At 45.6% G+C, this 24,841-nt stretch overlaps 1 protein-coding gene across 4 annotated transcripts in view; it reads left to right on the top strand.

Annotated features, from left to right (window-relative positions):
- VWDE (von Willebrand factor D and EGF domains) overlaps positions 1–24,841 on the top strand; it is a 384,361-nt gene that overhangs the window by 98,089 nt on the left and 261,431 nt on the right. For all 4 annotated transcript variants that reach the window (XM_085630788.1, XM_085630785.1, XM_085630787.1 and 1 more), the window contains exon 4: positions 9,061–9,126. In XM_085630788.1, the coding sequence (XP_085486914.1) occupies positions 9,061–9,126 (66 nt within the window). The remainder of the gene's footprint in view (positions 1–9,060; positions 9,127–24,841) is intronic.

Raw genomic sequence — 24,841 nt, 5'->3', positions numbered from 1 at the left:
TTGTGCAAGTTATTCCTGAAAAACATTTTGTATAAAGCTTGCCATATGATAAAAGCCGCGTAGCCTGTTTTCTTACAAATTAAGCAGTAGCAAAGCGGCTGTAGGTAACCCACAAACAATAAGCAACTGCAACTGGCTGGGTACATGTGCATTGCGGGGGAAGTTGCCTTTGAAAGTAAAATAAACACTAGTGCTGACAAAGTAGATATGGCCATTGGGAGTACACATGGATGTGCGTAAAAGGCACGTCTGGAAGCGGATGTATATATGAGTTGTAAGTCACATACTATGCTGTTTATTAGGAAGGCAAACAACAAACATTTTATAAAAATCTGCCGCCTATTAAGAGCCCCGGCACCTCTTTAGTGACAAATTAAGCACTGGTGACCTGGAAGCAAATGCCGCGTTTGTAAGCTTGCTGCATTTCTTCACATAATAGAGCACAGCTGCAGGGTGATTGTGTGCCTCTGTTAACGTTTTCATATTAATAGCCGCGCCCTTGATGGGCTGCAATTAACATGAAAACTTAAAAAAAGGCACACTATCACCCCGCAGCCCAGCTCTATTTAGAGAAGAAATGCAGCAAGCTTACAAACGCAGCGTGTGCTTTTAAGTGATTCTAAAAGCACACGCTGTGTTTCTGCATTTCTTTTGTTTTCTAGAGTTTGGCTGCGGGCAGATTTGTGCTTTTTGTTTACAGCCGCACTCTAGAAAACAAAAGACATTTAGCAAGAGGGAGCACTTGCTAAATGCAGCGGCGGCACGAATGTTCTCGGGGATGTGCGCGCCACACACTCAGCAGTGCGCGCTCCGGGTCACGGAGTTGAGCGGGTGCACAGGCACGCGCTTACGTGGGAATACTGGTGCCACCTCATGCCAGAGAAGTGAGGATGCTGTGGGGCCACTTACGCGCCATCATGCCATCCCCTCATTGGGAGAGTAACCAGACACTTACCCTACAGGAGGAGCTGCAGAGAGCCTCCAGTCACTTCAGGAATGAAACCGCGAGAGAGAAAATCTGTGTCTTCCAAGTGTAGCCTCCTGGGCTGTGTGAGGCTGACTTACCTGAACCTAGCTGCAGCTACTGCAAGTGCATGCCGACTTGGCATACTCAAGATCTAAGCCTGCTTCACACCTGCTGTTGCAGGTAAGACTGTTTTCATCCCTGTTGGCTCCAGGGGAGCTTGTCGCTAATTTAGCGTGGTAGCTATTGACTTTAAATTAGAGTCTAAGTGGACTCTTGAGACTCTGACTACTAGTTGGGCATACCCTGGATGTTACCAATAGTGAATAGGGAATAACCACTATCGAGGAGGGAGTGGGACAGAGACTCGCCACTGAAACACTAGGGAGCCGACCTCAAGGGGGACTGTGTGATTGTTTGGGAATGTCGTATTTCTCCTTTGTGCTGGTAGTAGTAGAAAATAAAATATGAATCTTGTTTCATAAAAATGAATATTTGGCTGCAAAATTATGTATTGCTGCTGCTTTTTGATTCGTGATCTTTGGACTGCTCAGACCACGTTATAATGAAAGTGCAGTGCAGAAGGGGTACTTTGGCCCAGTTAATCCTTAGTAAGCCTGGTCCAGTGACCTCAGGAGTAAAAGGCCTCAACCCCCCTCGCTTGGGCCCAGTAACCCCTGCTTGCCCTGTGGTCCTCTGAAAGGGGTTCTGCCTAGCATTGTAAACATCGATGTCTTCTCCATTGACCAATGTCTCTGAAAATACTTACAACACTCAGTTATCACAATTAGTTAATTGCAAGTGTTCATTCATTGGTGTTTGGAGGGTTGCAATGGTCTACCTACTTTTGTAGTCCGTGTTGGTTCTCTATGCTCCTATAGGAATTAGAAAATGCACTAATTGGATATATGAATGAGCTCTTGAGCTCCTTGGGTAGATATGTATTGCTCTATTTTTAGATCTGACTCAGACGCATTTAGAAAAACCTGGTAGCATCAACGCAAAAGATAAATAGGGAGATGTGTTGCGTCGGCCTAGTTCAGCCATTGGTTGATTTAGTTCAGATCCTTTCAGTCATTACTTTTTAAGTGCCAGTCCTGGTGGTTGGAGTATTTCCTCTTTACTCAAATATGGCAACTTCTTTGACCACTAACTATATAAACACAGGGAAAGTAAACTGTATCAAGATCAGTGCACATTTTACTGTTCCTCCAGCATGAAATGTCCCTTCCTGCGTCCACCTCTGTCAGCTGGTAATGGTATTGGAAGCATCCTTGACTCCACCTCATTAGAGATGGAGCAGGAGAGACTGGTCAACGAGTGTGTGTGTAGGTCAGTACTCTCACAGTGTGTTGATGCTGCGAGTGCAGAGCGGTTACCTGTACTTATCTCTCTACCAGGATAAATGGTAGCCATTTAGCACTAAGTGCTACCTGATATTTACTCTGTGTGATGGATCGAGCAGAGAGCGCAGTTGCAGTGATGGCCAGTGGGCAATGAACATCACCCAGAGTGTACACTTTTACTGCCTGATGGTGTGAGCAGTGAACGGCTACTGATAAGAGGTGGCCTCATTCGCCCACAGAAGAAGGGGTAGCTTGTGGGCGCTGAGCATCACCAGCTTTACCACTTCGTGATGCTGATTCATTCAGTACATAAAACATATACAACAAGAAAAAGGTTCCCTTCCATCTTTTGTGTGTTAAGTATAATACAATATTTCACAATCATACAACATATATTATTACTTAAAGATAATTACAAAGCAGATTTGGCAATATGATTGTGTTTTGCCATTTTAATTCAGTAATATTTCTTTGTATTGATAAGAAGCAGCAATGTTAAGTAAGGCCATTATGTACAATGTAATACATGCTAGGTTTCTTATTCTCCTTCAGCCATAGAGCAGGGTACTTACAACTGAAGCTAATAGGACCATTCTTCAGGACTTAACACCAGGCACTGTGGAAGATGTGCGCTGTAGCACAGCTGTTCCTAAAAAACACTGTCTATTTATTTGCCTGGGGTTGTATAGTGCACTGTGTACAAATCGTTGGTTACTTCTCAGGAATACAACAGTACTTTGTTAGAAGATGTGAGTGTATTGGAGGAATGGGAGAGTGTAGATGCCTTTTCCCAATGTTCTGCAGCACCAGTCTGAACAGTTCAGTTTCAAAGGATTTCTGAAGTGCATGCGGTTTAATTTGGAGGATCTCAATGAGCGGTTCAGTGCATTTATCATTCTTGGGCCTTGAGCTGCAATAATTCTCCTCTGATTCATCCATTTGAACAAGAGACCTGTGTGACTCCCTCGCCACCTTCTTCCATCGCAAGATTGGAGACATCCACGACAGCTTCAACAACCTGACCACCCCAACAACAACCGACACCTCAGACCCCGCGGCCACCACCCACGCCATTCCCCTACTCACCTGGACCAACATCAACGACGACGACGCAATCAAAATCATGAACACCATCCACTCTGGCTCTCCCTCAGACCCATGCCCACACCACATCTTCAACAAAGCTAGCGCCACCATCGCACCCCATCTCTGCCAGGCCATCAACATCTCCTTCGAGACCACGACCTTCCCAGTGAGCTGGAAGCACGCCGAGATCAACACCTTACTGAAGAAACCCAAGGCGAATCCAAGGCACCTAAAGAACTTCCGGCTCATCTCCCTGCTCCCGTTCCCGGCGAAGGTCATCGAGAAGACAGTCAACAGACAGCTGACCCACTACCTCGAGGAGAACAACATACTGGACCCGTCCCAGTCTGGGGTCCGCAGCAACCACAGTACCGATACTGCCCTCATCGCCGCCACCAATGACATCAGGGCCGTGCTGGACAACGGCAAAATCGCGGCCCTAATCCACCTGGACCTATCAGCCGCCTAAGACACTGTCTACCACCGCACCCTACGCACATGCCTCCACAATGCAGGAATTCGAGACAAGGCTCTGGAATGGACCACCTCCTTCCTCTCCGGCAGAACTCGGAGCGTCCGCCTCCCCCTTTCTGTTCTGAAGTCACTGAGATCATATGCGGCGTACCCTAAGGATCATCCCTCAGCCCGACTGCACGACCTCAACATCATCTCCTACGCCGATGACCCCCAGCTGATCCTCTCCCTCACCAAAGACCCCCTCACCGCCAAAACCAACCACCAGGAAGGAATGAAAGCCGTCGCCAAGTGGATGAAGAACAGCAGTCTGAAGCTGAACTCTGACAAGGCAGAGGTCCTCCTCTTCGGCTCCACCCCCTCAGCCTGGTACGACTCCTGGTGGCCGTCTGTACTGGGAGCAGCACCAACACCCACCGACCACGCATGCAACCTGGGGTTTATCCTCGACTCAACACTCTCCATGACCAAGCAAGTCAACGCCGTCTCGTCGTCCTGCTTCAACACCCTCCGCATGCTCCGCAAGATCTACAGGTGGATCCCCACTGAAATGAGAGGAACAGTCACCCAGGTCCTCATCAGCAGCAGGGTGGACTATGGAAACGCCCTCTATGCCGGAGCGTCAGCCAAACTCCTGAAACATCTACAACGCATACAGAACGCCTCTGCTTGCCTGATCCTCGACATCCCACGCCACAGCCACATAACACCACACCTGAGAGTCCTGCACTGGCTTTCCGTCAACAAGAGGATCACCTTCAAGCTCCTCACCCACGCACACAAGGCACTCCACAACACCGGAACGGCATACTTCAACAGATGACTCACCTTCTACACCCCGAACCGACAGCTCCGCTCCGCTGACCTCGCCGTCGCCACCGTCCCCCGCATCCGAAGAGCGACCACCGGCAGCAGATTGTTCTCCCGCCTCGCCGCCAAGACCTAGAACACCCTCCCCATCCTCCTACGGCAGACCCAGGACCTACAAACCTTCAGGAGGCTTCTCAAGACCTGGCTATTCGAGCAGTAGTAGCACCCCTCCCCCCCCCCCCCCAGCGCCTTGAGACCCTCAAGGGTGAGTCGTACGCTCTACAAATGTACTAATTGATTGATTGATTGATACGTGTTAGCAACCAATGAACAAAGGTTTCTGGCTAGGTTGCAGCATAAAGTTAGTCTCTGCAGGTTTTTAGGGCCATTTTCCAGAAGGCTATTTGTTTGGGCTTCTATTATTTTGGAAAAATGCAGTGCGCCTAAAATTTCTGACTTGTGATTGGTCATTTCTGTGCCTTCTGTATGGCCTATTCTTTCCTAATTGTGGTCTGCTAGGAGGGGTAGCGGTTCCTCGTTGTTGCTCCCTACCCACAAGCCAGAGAATTTGCTACTTTCCCAATTATTTTCTGTCCATAAGAGTAGATGCATTGCTTTATTAATTTTCTACCAGAGAGGCAAGTGACGTTAGATCACTAGTATTGTACATAATCTAGAATTTCTTATTTTGATCTTCTAGTTGAACCTTTTTGTTGCTTGTGTAGCTGTATGTTTGGCATGTGTTATGTGGTTGATTTATCTTTTTTTTGTCCTGGTATTGTGGTGTTTTTGTGTTTTTGTTTCACTGCGAGAACCAGATGGAGATGTGTGGTGTCTTATCTTTGTGGACTTAATCTACTCATTTTACTACTATGATCTCCCTGATCCATTTCTAGAGATTCTTCCCTCCTCCATCTCTCCTTATAATCATCCCAAACCTCATCTTACTACTATGATAAACTTATAAACACTTTCTAGACTCTTCCTTCTTCTATCCGCCCATTCTCCTTTTCAATCCAACTATTGGACTCACATGTTCACTGCTCAAATTAACTCACTTTTCACTAACTAATCCACCACTAATCCTTTTGAGATTCTGGGGTAGTGTGCTACTCCTGGAAAGAGCTTTGATGTCTCGACAGGGTTAGGAAGCGTTATATAATTACAATTCAAAGCAATACATGCCGTGAATCCTCCCCTTCTACTCCTTTGCACCTCGACCTACCTCCCACCACCTCCTTAAAGTTGTTACATCAGCCCACAGGACTTTCCTGTGGCTGCGACTCACCTGGGACGCAGCAGTCGATGCCACAGTGTCCATCTGCTCTCCTGGACTGCTGGGCTTTACCATAGGATCCAGGTATCGGTCCTTCAACGTCTCTGCCTGGTCTATTGTTTTCCTCTGGCTTCTCGCTGCCGGGTCTTCTCTCATATCTTCTCGGTGTTGTTCTCTCCCCATGGTTGGGGTTCCTTTGCTCTCTCTGTTCCTATCATCTCTTGTTGATGGTTGTGCACTCACCCTTGTGGTTGCTGATTCATTCCATTGGGCTACCTACATGATCAAGGACCACTGGACTGCGGTCGTATCTGCTATCGTGTTACTATCTGGCATCCCTGTTGGAGGGTTCGGAAACCGTAACCACCAGACTGCAGTATGCAAACTACATAATGCTTGTAAGCTGTATAAATAGCAGTCATTAATTTCTTTATAATCAGCGAATTGTGATGCACCAAGTCCCCAATTATAAAAAAAAACCGCTAGAAATCAACCAACATAAGGTTATTACAGTCAGGTTCTGACATCACAATGCCTACAGCCAGAGTCGGAGCATAATTGATGCAGCTGTTTAAAGCAACAAACAGAACATTGCTTTTCTTTCTTCTGCTCTATTTTATTAGCTTACAATGACGAGTAGAGAGAATATGTTTGTTTTTTTGCACTCCTTATAAATAGAAATGCTAGAATCTTTCTGCATATTTCTACACGTTTTTTTTAAACTGACTTGTATTGAACTGCTTCTAATATCGGTTGCAACCAATATTTAACAAGTTTTTGATATGTTTCCTCTTTCACTAGAGGTTTTATTTTTATTCTTCCTGTTTACAAACATGCTGGCTCTTTCATAGGAAGGATCTACACACCAAGGTTCTAAGTGGTTTGTGGGAAAGATGAGGATGAGTAAACTGTAGTACACAAGTGAAAAAACCTCTTCTACTCTGTTTTCAACTGGATTTTTTGCTGGTCTCAGCATGCTACAATGGAGTGCGTGCTGTTTGGACACGACAACTATCTGAACCACCCTATTTTAAGTCTTAGTGACCTGACCACTGTGCACTTTAACTCAATGCAACTGCACTGTAAAGTTACAGTGCAGTTGCATTGAGTTAAAGTGCACAGTGGTCAGGTCACTAAGACTTGAAATAGGGTGATAAAGGTGAGGATGAGACCATTTTTTATATGGTATATAGTATCCCATGGCGTTCATGATAAAGATTACAAATCACCTCACAGTTCCAAAACTATATAAAGAATCTCATCCTTCAGCCTTGTTTCTCTATATGGTTATTGAACTCCTTCGTGACTTACAATATCCTGATAATGTAAGGCAGGGGGTACTTTATCCCTTCTATAATACAGCAGACTGGAGATCTGTCATGAATGTGACTGAGTATCCTGTCTGCCATAATATAAATCAGGCCCCAAGTTTAGAATGTGACATTTTCATGCAATAATGCGAGTTTTTGCTTGTAATTTAGTAAATTAGATTAACAAGCATTCTTTGAAAAGGGTGATATGATCCATTTCTGCTAATCAGTCTACAATAAGGAGCTGAAGGGGCAGAGAACAGGTCATCCCCCACTCAATACACTGTATACAACAAAGACCTGTTCACACTGTGAACAATTATTTCATACATCCGTATCAATTGTCATGAACTTTAGACACTCTTCACAACTTGCGATTCTATCGTCTAAGCTATTCAACGGTGTAGTTCACTAAAAAGAAAGAAAAATAAATTTTGCGTACGAGGTAAGTCAAGATGACTCTCAATGTGCAATAACCTTCTGTCTCCACCACCCAAATGTCGTGAGAAAAGGAGTGAAAAGGAGTGTTGGTGCCTCACGGTAGCGCCACCAAGGAGGGTTAAGCAGGATGGTACTCGCCTGCTACCTCAAATTCTCATCATCAGCTACCAACACTCCAAAAGCAAGAAAAATTTTTTAATGACAGAAATTAACTGTACAGGTGCTAAGGTGTGTAGTTAAAGAAAGAAAGAAGAACTGTGCAATAGTGTGTGCACCGTCTTAAAACCCTAAGTGATATATACTAATATCAAAAAGCGAGCTAAATCACACTGGCTTGCATACTTTATTCTAAGCTGCGTGATAGCTCTTATGTTAAAATGCCGACATGTTTCGTTACCACTGGATAACACTCACGGCAACTTCTTCAGGGCGTGGGGTCTGTTCGTTTCACCCTGCACCTCTAATTGTCAGTTAACTCAGTTAATCCTGGGCTGAGTAAACGCCAGTGACGAATATTCACACGACTCACGTTTGGAGTGGAATAAGTGGAGCCTTGAATGTGCATTCAGAGCCGCAAGGACTCACGGATAAAGGTATGCCCACGGTGGGCGACATCCTGAATTGCTTTTAACTGACAATTAGAGGTGCAGGGTGAAACGAACAGACCCCACGCCCTGAAGAAGTTGCCGTGAGTGTTATCCAATGGTAACGAAACATGTCGGCATTTTAACATAAGAGCTATCACGCAGCTTAGAATAAAGTATGCAAGCTAGTGTGATTTAGCTCGCTTTTTGATATTAGTATATATCACTTAGGGGTTTAAGACGGTGCACACACTATTGCACAGTTCTTCTTTCTTTCTTTAACTACACACCTTAGCACCTGTACAGTTAATTTCTGTCATTATACACAATTTTCTTGCTTTTGGAGTGTTGGTAGCTGATGATGAGAATTTGAGGTAGCAGGCGAGTACCATCCTGCTTAACCCTCCTTGGTGGCGCTACCGTGAGGCACCAACACTCCTTTTCACTCCTTTTCTCACGACATTTGGGTGGTGGAGACAGAAGGTTATTGCACATTGAGAGTCATCTTGACTTACCTCGTACGCAAAATTTATTTTTCTTCCCATTTCTGCTAATGCCTAGAATGCTAAATAAAAAGGAATTCCTGAAGGGCTGTAGCAAATATGTGGTTGAAATTATCCAAGTGGCATTTGTATTTTTTACTGTTTGCAATTATCTAGTCAAAACCATAGGATGTGCTGATATTTTATCCTTTCATTTTTAGTGGCATGTTTATATTTAAATGCTCTTTTATTCTGCTTATTAAATAATTCAAAATAACTGTTTACAGTTGTTCCTGAAACCAAAACACCAACATGTGGCCCAGAGGAAGTTGAAGTTGGAGGAGCATGCATTAGTAAGTATATTTGTTGCATAAATTCCCTAATTGAAGATATAGTCTAAATGTGTATTTTGCGAAATTTCAAAACAAGTATTGAAAAGCACATTATGTTGGATTTTTAATAGTGAAAAGTTTTTCTCATGTTTTACTGAGACCGATATCTGTTGCAGTATAGAGATCAGCAGTACACATATTACTATGTACATACCTTTTTCAAAGGATGTTTAAACTCATATTTTTGTACTAAGTTTCTTTATAAACCATCTTTCAGACCTATTTTCGGTTTTCAATGTTATTTGGGACATTGTGGCGATGTCGGTAACCTCGATGAGCGCGCCTTTTCTATAAAGTGCAACCACATATTTGCACATATATTAATGTATTTTACACACTATCAGTTTGTTAACTGAACACTTCAAACCCCTGGTTTTCTAGTGTATTTCCAGAATAACCATCTCTAAAACCTATTTTTCGTTTTCACGGTGAGGCTGAAGATCGCAATGACATTGGTAATAGTGAACCCTGCGGTTATGTCATGGAAGCAGAAGGCAAAAGCAGGAATTCAATAGCCACCACCACTTTAAAAAATGATAACTATATAATTAATTCTAAGCATCACAGTAGATAACTCACTATATAAATAACTCTATAAAAACTTTACATAACAATAGTACCCACGTGCAACTTTTTGGGGAAAATTGAATGCAGAATAGTCAAATGCTGCCAAAGTTATAGCCAGATCAAAGATCGCTTTTCCTATGGAAATTAGGTCCTAACTATAATTACCTACTGGTGACCACCAATAGTTAATATATATACACTTACCTTAAATATACTTACCATGCATGGTATAGTTAAGGTATATCCGTGATAAAGAATTTGCATGGTAAAGTCCTTGTGTGGTAATACCTGTGTTGGAAATGCAGTTTTCCGTGCTCATCACCTGCTGAATAGGGCCAGAGATGCTGCATTGTTTCTGCTGCTAGTGCTTTGTAGGTTTGAGTATCATTGTGTAATAAAGTACTTTCTTTCTTGTAAAGATAAGCACTGAACTGGACATTTACTTTGAGTTGTTGATTCCTTGTTGACCTCTGAGCTTGAGCACCCATGCACTGCCTCTCTGAGAAGCCATGTCTACTCGCCCTTCGTACTGTGACAGTCAAGTACGTAAAGTGTTTTACTTGGTCAGTATGCAGATCTATATACAGACAGGTCCTACGCTCATCAAATGGGGTCTGACAGGAAAGCAATTAGAATTTAATGTATTTGTCATTATCTTTTAAATCCTGAATCTTGTCCTATTCACCATTTAGAAAAATGGTCTAAAAGCTGTACTGTAACTCCTAACAAATGTTCAAATGACGTATCCCACATGTCAATGATTTTTCTTTAAGTATTTTTTAATTCTTTTCCTACAACAGCTGTTTCAATAAGCAAGTGAATATATGGGAAATATCTGTATTTTAGGATTAGCCAATACTACATTTGAAAATGTGTGTTGTGATAGATGCATTAACAGCAAATAGAGTACACATTTAATAAATTCACTAAATAGCAAGGCACTTCTAGCCTTGGTATGAGCCAATAACCTGGCAGCCCTCAATTGTCTTCATGTGTTTGTGATTATAGATGATTTATATAAATTAAGATTGAAATTAAGAATGTTAGAACAGTCTGTATAACCGGTTTCATTTTCGTGGTGTGTTAATAAATTCAAAGCAGCGGTGGACGGTAATATCAGCAGGGCGGGGGGGGCCACACACTCACACCCATGCATTCACACATGTGCACATACACTCCCATTCACTCACTCAAGTACACATACATACATACATACATACAAGCATGCATGCCCCAAACATCAAAAACAAAACTTACCTTCACTGCAGCTCAGGATGGAAGCCTGGGAGTGACAGGACTGCTGCCTCTCCTCATTGACTGATCTCAGGGAAGGCAGCAGTTCTTCACTCATCACAGAGTGGGAAGGGGGTCAGTGACACTGCTGACCCCACCCCACTCTTTGACGAGGAGTCACTGGTTGACACTCAGCCCCGGGCAAAGCGGGGTTTAAAACTGAATCACTCCGGTCCGAAGCAATCAGTGATCCTCCCCATCATCACGAGGGGGAGGGCCTGGGAGGTCACGGCTTTGAAATCCTCAGCCTGGTAACGTTCAGCTTAGGCAGCCAGGAGTCTGCACGTTTAGCACATTTCTAGCCTCATTTGATCTTGGAAAGGATCATCAAATGAGTCACATCACAAACTGTATAGTCACAGGAGGTCACCACCTCATTACCTTTTTTGGGGCAGGAAGCATTTTCTAGTCCTGTGCAAACATAGGGATTAAGGGCCACAACAGGCAGGAGATGTCAATGCCTCTAGGTTTGCATTCCGTACAAGTTATTATCATTATTTTTTATTTTATTTTTAAACAAAATCAGCCATGTTTGCTAAAGGCACATGGGATGTTTTAATAAGCTTCGATTTTGGAAATTGTTTACCAACCCAAGATGGGTTGCAAATTATTGCACACAGGACTGTGACTTATAAATTGGAGTGGGCAAGCACTTTCACTCTCTCTCTTTATTTATGAGTCAGAATGGACTGATAAAAACATGTTTCTAGTTGGCAAGAAGGTTCTGACACTTAAAATCACTTTTGAGCATTGTACCTGTGATGTTGAGATCCATCAGGCCAGTCCTTACTTACGAAGTCCAGTCACCCTGGTAGCATTGTTTTCTTGGGTCTAAAATGTAACTAATGTGACCCCTTATTATGTACCACCCATTACACAATGATTGGTTAAGTTGCAGGTCTCAGTAATCACATTCTTGGAGAATACTGCAGTGCCCTCCCTGCTAGCAGAAATTGTTTGGATAAAATCATGTCTTACATAAATGGTCTCAGAGCCTGGCCTCAATCGTCTTAGACCCTTTCTTCTACAGAGCATGGGTCTGCATCTGACATGACCCCACTGTACCTAGCACAGAAACGGGAACTCTCTTGTGGTTCTAGAGCCTCCAGAAGCACCTGCACCCTTTTGCATAAACATCAAAAATTCAAGAAAAAAAATCTATATCCGAGCCTTCTCAGGGATGGCTCAGAGGATCAGGAACTCCCTTCCCCCCGAAGTCAGGGTGAACCCTTCTACTGTCTTCTTCAAAAAAGAGGTCAAAGGGCTCCTGATGAAGAAATTTCTGCCTTAGCCTGGCACCTTCATTGGATTCTGGGTCCATACCCGTTGACTCTGGCCCAGCCACCTGGTTCACGATTAGGTCGGACAATTCTAGACTGTGATTTTGCCTGTTGGTGTGTTTACTTTTCCCTCCCGAGATTGTTGGACAATTTTAGACTTTGATTTTGTCGCTTTGTTTATTCTGTTTTGTATGCTTATACCCTTGTGATGCATAATCTGTATTATACCCCTGTGATGCATATTCTGTAAAGCTTTCCGATAACCTCGGTGGTCATGTTCGCGCTATATAAAACTTTTAAAATAAATAAATGAATAAGTGGAAGCAAGGGATGGAAGAATCAACTACAGACTGATTTTGCTCTGATCTGATTTTGAACAGTGCTGCTAGGACACCTCTGCAGTTTTATGGTAGGCCCTATGAGGTGAGGACCTATGGGTTTGACTCTGCCAGTAAGATAGAGCATCTTTTCCTCTTCTTCACCAGCTTGAGTCCACTGTGAGACTTTACTGCCAGTGAGCAGCCATAGCACAAGCCAAATGGATCATATTAACATCACCAGTTGGATATAATTATATCTCTAATCCCCTGTCACTGGAGCATACAGCCATGTGGTAAGCATTATTCCTGTCACAATGTGCTCAAAGGAAATATGCAATTTACTATTGATATTTTTAAGGGTTTTTTAAGTGCAGCATACCAGACAGTGTAAGTTGTCTGGTTGCGACCGACATACTGACTTTACCAAGCACCTACTGAGACTTGCAGCCACCCGTTGCTTGCAGTTGCCTAGCTTTACTGTCACTTATTTGTTTGCTTTCTATTGAATGTCTTTCCTTGTTTCATCCTGCCTTTGTTTTTGTCCCTTCCAAGGAGCACATCCTTTATACCATCTTTTCGATTGGCTGACTACTGTGCTTCCTCTGCTCGCTTTTAGGAAACTCTTTTTTTTAGGTCTCGCTTGAGACATGCAGTATATACTATAGTGTGGAAGCTTTCTGGAAGCTCCGCTCACTCTCCGCCCATCTTTTTGATTGGCTTACATCCTAAATGCTGCCTTCTGAATTGGTTTTAGGCTTGTTAGTACATCCTCCTGACGGACATGTTGTCATTTGTATCCTTCCCTGGCTATTGGCCCCTTTACTCCAACACTATTTTCTGCCCTGTGTCCCCCCCCCTCACCCTCTCCCGCAGTTCATCACTTCTCGCCCCCCATCATCCCCTCCACTCCCATTCGTACCTTCTTTAACACCCGCACTCCCATTAGTAATGCAATATGTCTCGCGTAAATGCTTGTTTCAAAGTAGTGTGCATGCCCTCCTTGCAGTTTGTGCCACTGTGAGTGGGAGCCCACCCCGCATTGTGGTTGAGCGGGAGCCCACCCCGCATTTTGTGTTCCTTGAGGCGGGAACCCACCTCGCAGTTGTGCTCAGTTAAAGACGGGAGCCTACCCTGCACTTTGGAGACAGAGAAAGCAGCGTGACCCGGAAGTTAGGCGCCCGTGCCTGGTTATAGGCGTGCCCGAAAAGGAAGCACGAAGACCGGAAGTCAGGCGTCTCGTGCCTGAGTATGTGAGGGGCTCCTGTGCACCAAGGAGAGCCCCACACACTGGCCAGAGGAAGACGGAGCTTCCCCGATTGCTCAAACCCCGGGGGGGGTGGATCGGAGCCTCGCAGGCTTCCAGAAGAAGGACCAGAGCCTCCCGGGCACCTTGCTGCTGATTGCTGCTTGCCCCCAGATCCCTCCGCAACACAGCCCAGTGAGTAGGGCTCATTGTTGGTGCCCAGTGGACCAGCAGGTCGCAGCGAGGCTCCTAAGCAGGAGGTGGGGAGAGCAGCGGTGGCAGCGCGGAGTCTCTGGATCTGTTGGGACGGTTGGCGATATTTGCTGAGCTTCGTAGCCAAGTTTCCTGTGTGTTAGCCAAATAGGCACAGTCATGCATGCGCAGCTAGCACAAATGTGTCATACATGCATGCGGGCATGTTTATATGGCGCTTAGTTCCCCTGGCGCGGCGTTGCATTAGTCCGTTGCGCTATCTTGGCACTTCAGACACAAAGAGCAGAGTAACATCTGGACGTGTTATGATTCATCTGAAGCTTGTGTTTTTTTGCAGCACAGAAACTGTAAAAAAGGCAGTTTGGTGTTCGAAACAGGCATCTAAACTCCGATATCGAAAGTGGTGGGGGTCCCAGAACCAGCACCCACATTTGAAATATTTGTAGACAGCCGGGGCGCGTCTGAGAGGCTTGCTCGTTCATTTTGCTGGGCCTAATCATTCATTGACCTCGAGTTTTTTTAGGCACAGCTGTTGTCCTGTGGAATATGTTTTAGTAAATTTGTTGCCGGAGCCCTGAGATGATATCGGCGAGCTGAGAAGGAAGCGTCCGTACATGTTTGCCAGTCTGAGGAATGTTTCTGACATGTTCCTACAGAAAAGTGTCTCCATATAGGGCCGTTCTCCACAGTTAGGTCGCTCAAGAGTGCCTCTGCTGGGTCTTGGCTCTGGGCTGAATTTCCTCGACGAAGAGTAAGGCAGGGGCTGGCATCGGAAACGCCGCATGTATGGCGGTCGTGCTGGCCCCTGATGACGCCACAGGGTGGCGGGCCTGGCTGCGCACGATTGTGAAGCGGCGGCCTCACCTCCCTTCTGGATTGGTTGGTCTTGGCTTGACCCGGAATTGATAAGAATCACTTCCTGGGCACGCGTTGGCAAAACGTCAGTGAGCTGGTTAGAACTGGCTCCCGTTTCGAAATTGGAATAGAAAGCTGGGGAGCGGTGAGGCCGGCCTCTTTGCTCACCGCCCCCACATCTGACACGAAGCGACGCTCCTCCGGCCTCGCTAGGAGGCCTCATCAATTTCTTTGTTGTTTGTTTTTCAGGTTGGAGGATCTAGGCAGCTGGAGCTTCTGACCCTATCGGGGGCAGTTTCTTTTATTGTTTATTTTGTCTCTGCAGGCTATCAGCACTAAGGGCTCTGTCTTGGCAAAAGCTTGCAGGAGCGAAGCAGGGCATAGAGGTTCAGCAGCTTGCAGAAGGATACCAGAAGGCAGCTGCAAGCGGAGTTTTCTAGTTTTTCTGTCTTTCCGACTGCAGGCTCACAGCACCACAAAGATGAAAGGCTGAAGAAGGTCACAGCACCGGCAGGGAGCAGCAGCTGGGGTGCTGGTTAAAGTTTTTTCTTAGGGTTTCCAGCGCTCGTGGTTTTCAAGGAGACACGAACAGGCCTGCATTCCAGCGCTTCTGGGAGCCACGCGGGTTTTCTGTCTTTCCGACTGCAGGCTCACAGCACCACAAAGATGAAAGGCTGAAGAAGGTCACAGCACCGGCAGGGAGCAGCAGCTGGGGTGCTGGTTAAAGTTTTTTCTTAGGGTTTCCAGCGCTCGTGGTTTTCAAGGAGACACGGACAGGCCTGCATTCCAGCGCTTCTGGGAGCCACGCGGGTTTGAGAATACTCACCCGACCCACTGGATTAGCTGGTGGGCGTGGCTCTGGTTGCGTGGGTGCTTGTGGCCGGAAGTGGGCCCTCTACTATCGTGAGGTAAGGGTCTGGGCAGTGTCCCAGGCCAAGCAGCACTGTGGGAGTGTGATTAGTGACTGGTATTAGTCTACGTGGGCTGCGCCAAGGGCGCCTTAGCGTTTTGGGATGGCACCATCAAGTTTGTGTAGTTGTTTGGATATCTGCACACGTGTGTGACAAGCATTTTGCTGTTTTTAGTGTGATGGCCCCTAAGGCAAAGCAGAGCAAGCAGCGCTCCCGCATGGAGAATTTCATGGAAGCAATGATGCGTAAGATGGGGGATATGGAGGCCAGATTGAAAAAGGTTGATGAAATGGGCCAAGCCATCGCAGACTTGAGGGATAAGGTGGATGGGCAGGAGGGGACAGATGACAGGCCCAGGAGAACTGGGGTGGACCCAAGGGCAGCATTCCCTCCTGTGCCCAAAAAGAGAGTAGGTCGAAGAAGGGGGGGAGCACCGAGATCAGGAGAGGGAGCGGATGGACCCATTGATCCTGTGGCCTTTATGCCAGTCCCGCCAACAGTTGGGGGAGATGGGCAGCCAGGACCAGCTGGGGAGGGCACTCTCGCAAACAGTAGTGGGGGTTATAATTCGTCAGGCTCAGGGGGTCAGCCAGTACCGTCAGATTGCAGTCCGAAGGCCCCATGCGTCCCTACGACGGCGGCCCCTGCGGGAGTCCCTCCTGTTCAGCTGGATTTGGTAGCCAGTTTAGCAGCGGTCCTTCCCTGACTAGAGAAAGTGGGTAATTGGTTCCCGGCAGCTGGGATGTCTGGCAGCAGGAAGAATATACTGGATAAAGCCAGGAAGATGGTGGCACAGTTAGATGGGGCATCGGTGGCAAACCAGGGGAAGGGCAGGGAACTCCGTCAAATGGCGCTCCAATGAGTGGGACAGCTCCCCCTGGGGCCAGTAAAGAATTGCCGGCAGTAAGCACGTGCATGGACGCAGCAAAAGATAAGCCAGCGTAGCCAGCAGGGGCAGCTGCCACAGGTAAGCAGCAGACATTGCCAGTGTTAGGCGTGGGGGAAGCACGCACGCCCAATGAAAAACTGGCATGACATGTGACGCAGGGAATGAAAGAAATTATTTTGAAAGGAAGTTATGTTCATATGTTTTCGCTGCTGCTTGATGAAACTGAAAGGGAAGAGGCCAAGAAAAAGAAAGAATGGATTCTCCCAAGGGAATGGGCAAGTGAATTGCAGAAGTATGGGATAGAGGAGTCTTTGATTAATTGGGTAAGGGGCTTCTCTGTCTATATGGTAGTCATTGCAGAACGCTTTCCAAGCCTAGCGACAGAAATGGCATGCTACCAGAGCAGGATCATTGGCGCACACAATAAATATGGGGGGATGGGGTGGAAGGAATATGATAAGGACTTTAGGAGTGCAAAGTCTTCTGATCCTGCCCTCACATGGGACCAAATTGACATGATTTTGTGGTAAGAGCACTTGGGGCATGGGGCGCAAGACAGTCCCAAGGGCCATTCCTTTCGGACATTTCCCCCAGCTAGCTCCAGCGGCGGGTAGGGGGGAGAAGGGGGCATGTTGGGACTTTAATAGTCGTACATGCACCAGGGCGGCAGGCACATGTAAATTCAAGCACTCATGCTCCTTCTGTGGCAATACCTCCCACCCAGAGTCCTAGTGTTTTAAGAAATCAAAAGAGGGGGGGAGAAGCAGGAATGATGATATTTTACTTGCAAAAGCCAGTTCCCCCATTATAATGAGTGACTTGATTCCATGGTTAAATAGATATAATTGCCCTTCATCGTCCAGGCTTTGTTGGAAGGTATCAGAACTCCCGCACCAAAAACTTTGTCTGTTCTCCACTGGGGGTGGTCCCCAAAAAAGAACCAGGGGAATTTAGGTTGATTCATAACCTTTCAGCTCCTGGGGGTTCAATCTTTAAATGACGCCATTGACGACGAGCTGTGCTTGGTCAGGTACTCATCCTTTGATCAGGCTGTTGAGATGCTCAGGGGTTTGGGCCCTTATGCACTTCTGGCGAAGTCCGACATCGAGTCCGCTTTCCGCTTACTGCCAGTACACCCTTTAGATTTCCATCTTCTGGGTTTCCAATTCCAGGGAAGGTACTACATGGATAAATGCATGCCTATGGGGTGCTCGGTTTCCTATGCTTACTTTGAAAAATTCAGTTCCTTTTTGCAATGGGTTTTTAGGTCTCACCTGCGATCGCAAAGCGAGACTATTGTAAGGGGGTTTTAAAAGTGCTCCCAAAAAGCGGATTGGATGGCTAGCACGTGCACAATCACGCGCATCGTGCCGCCATGCAATCCGCTTTTTGGGAGCACTTCAAAGGGTCCGCTCCCCCGCCTGGAATGCGCTACCCCGCCCCCAAGCGCGCGCGCGCCATGCTCCGCCAGGCTTGTCTTTTTTTTTAAAACTTTAAGCGCGAGGCGCGCGTGTGGCCAATGCTTGTTTTTTTTGTAATATAAAATCGGAAATTCCTTGCAAAGTAGGTTGGATGTTTTGGAAAAAAGCATTACGTAGTGTTGGCACAGTTTCACGCAACATACTTGTAGCCGCAGCTGTCTGTTGAAGAAAAATATGTTTTGCGAGACCTGCAGTCTATTTTCTGGTGAAGAAACAGATCTGTTGCGCAGGACACTTTCCTCCTCAGAGTGGACGATGGTGCCTCTCGCATCTTTTCCTGCTGAGTGTATCTATCTTTAAGGTTTGTTACAGTGGAACCCTCCATGTCGTTATAATGTGTATTCAGAGATTCATTTTTGCGTAGTTGCAGAAAGTGGTCACCAGCACTCATTTTTTGAGGATTGGGACTTATGCACAAAAGTGTGTGTAATTTGTGAGATTACTGCATATGTGTTTTATTTGTATGTGATGTGCTTGGCTATGCTTTTTGCCTTTGAAATATGTATTTTTTGACACCATCGCTTTATCATCTGTGTGTGCTTTTGTGTGTGATATGTCAAGATGTCTTTATGTGATGTGTGTGTTAATTAATATGTCGTGCTAAGTATATACTCTGTCATACTCTTCCTTTGGATTAATTTTTCTGCAGTTTCATATAGTGCAACTCAACTCAAACGTATTGGAGCGCTTTACATGAGCACCAGTTACATTAGACAAGGGCACATTCATTTTTATAGACGTGTGATTCTTGTTTGATGGAGCGATGTGTGTGCCTGTGTGTAATGTGTTTGAGAAAAGTGGTATATGTGTGTAGCAAGTGATTAGTGGAAACTTGTTATATATGCATATTCCTGGTTACTCGTATGTGATAGGTATGTGTATTTGTTGTAATATAATTCATTGCAGTTGGATGGTATCTGTGAGTGTGTGGTATGTATGCCAGTGAGTCTAGTACTTTCTGCTCATGAAGCCAACAGTCTTTGCAGATGTCACTGCTTTCTTTATTATCCTTCTTAGTGCTGCCTGCATCTCACACATGGGTGCCATTGTGGTCTGAGGTGCTTTCCCAGAGCGCAGTCCCCCTTGCCCCCTCAGCAATAACAGTAAATAAATAACGGTGGGTCCAAGACCATGGATATAAAAAAAAATGTGCAAATACATCAAATGATCAAATTATTCAATCTCATATAAAAAACACATTTAAAACAATGTGAAAGCACAGTGGGTGTGTGGTGAGAAATATGCTTGATGCTCTCAAACAAGTTATTCACACATGTGACAAGACTAAAAGTGTGTATCAAGTAACAACATGGGCCATTTTATTCTTATGTTATGTACTATCAAATTGGGTCCATAGAAGTAGTCAACGACATTTAGATAAATAGAAGGTCATCATCAGGACACTAAGAATACATCAACCCGAGGAAAAACAAGCATTTGCAATGCAATAAGTCTCACATTAAAGTTTGAGCTATTGGTGTTGCATTATTTGCAATGCCAATAGCTCAAACTTTAATAATGCGAGACCTATTGCATTGCAAATGCTTGTTAGGCAGGTGATGGGGCACCAGTATGTGTTGCATTACCTTGATGACTTCCTCTTCCTTGGAGCACCAGGCTCTCAAGAATGTGGGTGGGCACTGCGGGAATTCTGCATGCTCATGCAGGTTTTTGGGGAACCACTGGCACAAGGTAAGACAGGTGCACGCCTGGGACCAGGGGGTGCACAGTGTGTGGGTCATTGGTCACTCGTATGTGACACGGTTACACAATTTTTTTCAGGCAATTGCAAGAGGAGAGCAAGGCAGGTTGGTTTTAAGGTATCTTTCCATGGGCGGGGTGGACTGCGAGTTGACCATTTCAGGGCTCTGGTGTTAGACCTGCTTGACAGGGAAGGGGCTCGCCCTAAGGATTTTATCCTGCAACTGGGAGGGAATGATCTGGTACATCTGGGTAGACGAGGTCTGGTTGAAACGCTGATCACTGAAGTGGGTTGGTTGGCAAGGCTATGTCCGGGGTCTATGGTCACATATGATCCCGAGATTTCAATGGCGGGAGGGGGAGACTGTGAGGGCATTGAACCACTCTGTGAAAAGTATCAAAAACAAAATGGATAGGCCATTCCGATCCCCACACTTACAGACGATATTTCATGGGTACATCACGGGGAAGCCATTCTTTTTAAAAGTTGGCGTCCACTTGTGCAAATTGGGTAATGAGCTCTTCATGGAGAACCTTCTTGCTTGGTTAGTTGGGTCAAGGGACAGGGCATGACCTTTGGTGGAGCGATAGGAGGAGGCCTGATAGTCGGGCAACTGTGCAGGCCTGTGGCGGTAAGGTCATGATTAGTGAGATTAAATTTAAAGTCCTTAGCGGGCGGCGCCATTCTTTAATGGGGACGCCCAAGGGGGAGGGACAAGTGGTCTCTCATGGTACTCCAGGGGCAGTTACAGCCGGCTGGCTGGAAGGGTGCAGGGGGAGGGGAGTTACGCTTTCCAGTAGGCTGGCTGGCCACCCCGCACGCGCACAAGGGCACAAGTAAACTGCGCATAACTGCAAGGGCCCCTTATGGAGATAATCTGCGGAGCGTAGGGTGTGCTCAGTTGGTAAGTACCCTCCCGGTGGCCCTTGCTCATGGGCACTCCAGTTGGAGTGTGGGCATAGTTTGACCAGGATCTGGGGCCAGTCATTGACTTTGCCGTAGTCTCAAATAGGGATACGCAGAAAGATAATGTTATTTGTTGTTGAATGCATAGATTAGGATAGGAATGTCTATGTATTCAAAATATGTTACGGATAGCAAACAAGACATATGTTCCTATCAATGTAACAAACTGGCTTTTCTGCGTATTGTATACATAATGTATATATATTGTTTTTGAGTATTACATTTTAATGAATACAGCCGGGGTTAACGACCCCTAACCCAAAACCCATTGTGATAATTGAGTTGTTGCCTTAGGGGAAGATGGGAGGCGAACAACTTTGGCCCCGGGAAGGGGGCCATCACCTAGGGGTGTAAGTCAAAGGAAGAGGGGGTCTAGGCCGTACCTGGCCATAGAGTAAGGCAGAGGCCGGCATCGGACACGCCGCATGTATTGCGGTCGTGCCGGCCCCTGATGACGCCACAGGGAGGCGTGCCGGGCTGCACACCATTGTGACGCGGCGGCCTCACCTCCCTTCCAGATTGGTTAGTTTGCGCGTGACCCGGAAGTGATAGGAATCACTTCCGGGACACGCATCGGCAAAACGCCTGCGAGCTGGTTAGAACCGGCTCCCAGCTCAAAATTGGAATAAAAAGCTGGGGAGTGGCAAGGCCTGCCTCTTTGCTCGCTGCTCCCACAGCTGACACAAAGCGGAGTTCCTCCGGCCTCGCTAGGAGGCCTCCTCAATTTCACCCACCCACTTTCCCCTAAAGCAGAGGTTGATCGAATGTTTGTTTATAGTGGTTTTTTCCTTTTACAGGTAATTGTTTTTATTTTCAGGTTCATCACGTATGCATCATGAAATGTTTATTGTCTTATTTATAGTGCAATTCCTTGGTCAGCGGTAAGGTCATGATTGGTGAGCTTAAATTTAAGGTCCTTAGTGGGTGGCACCATTCTTTAATGGGGACGCCCAAGGGGGAGTGACAAGTGGTCTCTCATGGAACTCCAGGGGCAGTTACAGCCGGTTGGCTGGAATGGTGCGGGGGGAAGGGCAGTTACCCTTTCCAGTAGGCTGGTTGGCCACCCCGCACGCGCAAAAGGGAGCAAGTAAACTGCGCATAACTGTAAGGGCCCCTTATGGAGATAATCTGCGGGGCGTAGGGGGTGCTCGGTTGGGAAGTACCCTCCTGGTGAACCTTGCGCATGGGCACTCCGATTGGAGTGTGGGCATAGTTTGATCAGGATCTGGGCCCAGTCATTGACTTTGCCATAGTCTCAAATAGGGATACGTAGAAAGATAATGTTATTTGTTGTTGAATGCTTAGATTAGGATAGGAATGTCTATTTATTAGAAATATGTTAACAATAGCAAACAAGACATATGTTCCTATCAATGTAATGGACTGGACTTTGTGTATTGTGTACATAATGTATATATAATGTTTTTGAATATCAAATTGTAATAAATACGGCCGGGGTTAATGACCCCTAATCCAAAACCCCTCGTGATAATTGAGTTGTTGCCTTAGGGGAAGATGGGAGGCGAACAACTTTGGCACCGGGAAGGGGGCCATCACCTAGGGGTGTAAGTCAAAGGAAGAGGGTGTCTAGGCCATACCTGGCCACAGGCATGCATGAGATCTATGTGGTTCATGGACGAATATAGACAGGGCATTTTTCTGCAATAAGTTTCAGTGGTTGTTTCTTTATTTGCCTTTACAAATAAGCTCTCCCACTGCTTCTCCCTGAAACCTGATTGAGTGGAATCACGAGATAGTTGGCATAAGAGGGGCTGTGTGTAGTGTAGTTAGTACCTGGAAGAAGAAAGTTAAGGACCTTCGGTAAGACTGCTTTTGGTACCTCTTGACTGTTTCTTGAACTCCCACATATGTGTCACGACGTTGTATTAGAACATGACAGGACCCTGGGACATAAAGAGGTCCGCTGGAATAACGCGATTCTGCGGCCACGGCGGTTTTCGCATAACTATGGATTTGCTGCATTTGCCACATAATCCATCGTCAACTGCATAATCTAAAGATTTTGACAACAAAAAAAATAGATTCTAGCTCAAACGGATGAAAAGTTTCTAAAACTGTAGTAACGTGCTCCCGTACACTGGAAGGCCATTCCAAAAGGTTAACTGGTCATCTTTCATCCATTTATTTCTGTATTTGGTTGTAAAACTGGCACTAATGAGGTGAAATCTTTGCCTAGACAGTATTACTATGTGTATAAATGACAAAATAATGAAGTAATGCTATAAAAACATTGTACTGTATTATGCCATATAATTTGGCATTTCTTACTGTAAAATGAAGTCAACCCAGCTGCATATATTGATGCTCCCCTGCCACATAATTCCAATGACCCTGGTATAAATGATATAATAGCGCCCATGCCCCCAAGACAGTCACATTGGCCCTCAATTTGTGAATGGTGTCATTTGGCCTGCAGCTTAACAAGGAGTGTTCAAAACTAGTTTATCCATTTAACAGCTTACATTTCTTCGCTTTACTTTTCACCCATGGCAACGTAAGAAGAATCACTTCCCAAAAGAGGTTTCAAATAAGATTTAATACTCCCCTTTATTTTTGGAAAGCACTTTGCAGACAATTGCCCAATGTCATAAAAGTAACTCCCAGTCTCTCCTGTTCTTATTTGAGAATACATAGCATGCTGGGACTTGTAGGCCCATGCTTGCAATTGGAAATGTGTGAAACTACAGGTCTCAGAATGGTCCAAAAACAAATTTGGGCCAAATAAGTATCCGCCTCATTACTAAGGCCAGTTGAAAGATGTACTGCTTCTCTGTGCTCGTTTTAATACAAGAAAAGGGTACTGTCCTTTTTACTCCACTTCAACTGATGAGGCATATCTTTATACATAACTAGGTTGCCTCAATTCCCCAAGGGTAGTGTCCCTGGGTACCATTAGCGGTAGGTAGTGTTGCACCTCACCACTCACGTGTAGATAGTTTCACTTTTATTCACATGGTCCTGAAGAATCGCCCATGATCACTCCTTGACAGCTTTAGGCGAGAAACATGTTGACCTCCTGGGAGTTGAGTACTCGTTTTGTCACATTATAACAAAAGAATTACCCCTCCCTTTTGACTTTTAATCAGGTTGGGTCCCTCGCAGAATACATTTTACTACAGAGGACTCCCTTACCTGTTTTACCACCACTTCAGACATCTACACTCACGTAGGCCCCTCACACCCATGTCACCCTTGCGGCAAGGAACAAAAGATCTCCGATAAAGAGCCCCTTGAAGGGTGCCCATCGGGCATTGCAGCGCCGGCCCAACGAGGAACAGACCCATATGATGAAGCATGACACCTAGCTTGCTAGGTGTGTGAGGGCCCTAGTTCCGCAAGGAGCATTCCCCCTCCTCACGACCTGTAGAACCTTTTTAGTATTTATCTTGTGAGTGATTAATACATCACTTAGGAACTTCATACCCTTTTCTTGTTCACTGATTACAGGGCACGTACGTTGGACCTACTCGCCCCTTTCTTGTTATAATAACTCATTTTAATAGCATCATGGTGTTTGAGGCTGCGTGATCTCTAAGACTAGATTTTCATAATCATAAGTACAATCAGCCATTATGAGGTTTGCTACATTCAAATACGTATCTCCTACATGCATTCTATACAGAAAACATTCCTTTTCTGCTACTTTTAATTTCAGCATTTGCAAAACCAACAGGGCTGAGTTTAATGTGATAAGCAGCATTTGTGCATGGAACGCATGTATTCTTGAAAAACTATGTTTACATGTGTTCGCACATTAAGCCAAACCAATTAGCTTTGCCAATACTTGTTTATGCATTTTTTTTTTAGGGCGGGGGGATTATATAGCCCAAACTTGACACAAAGGTATCCGAGTGCTTTACATGAGCACCAGTTGCATTGCAGATGGACACATTCATTTTTGTTAGGCGGGGGAAGATTACGTGATTTGCTGAGAA

The sequence above is a fragment of the Triturus cristatus genome, chromosome 10 (genome assembly GCF_964204655.1).
Source record: "Triturus cristatus chromosome 10, aTriCri1.1, whole genome shotgun sequence".
NCBI lineage: Eukaryota > Metazoa > Chordata > Amphibia > Caudata > Salamandridae > Triturus > Triturus cristatus.
This window is presented reverse-complemented; position numbering and strand designations above follow the sequence as displayed.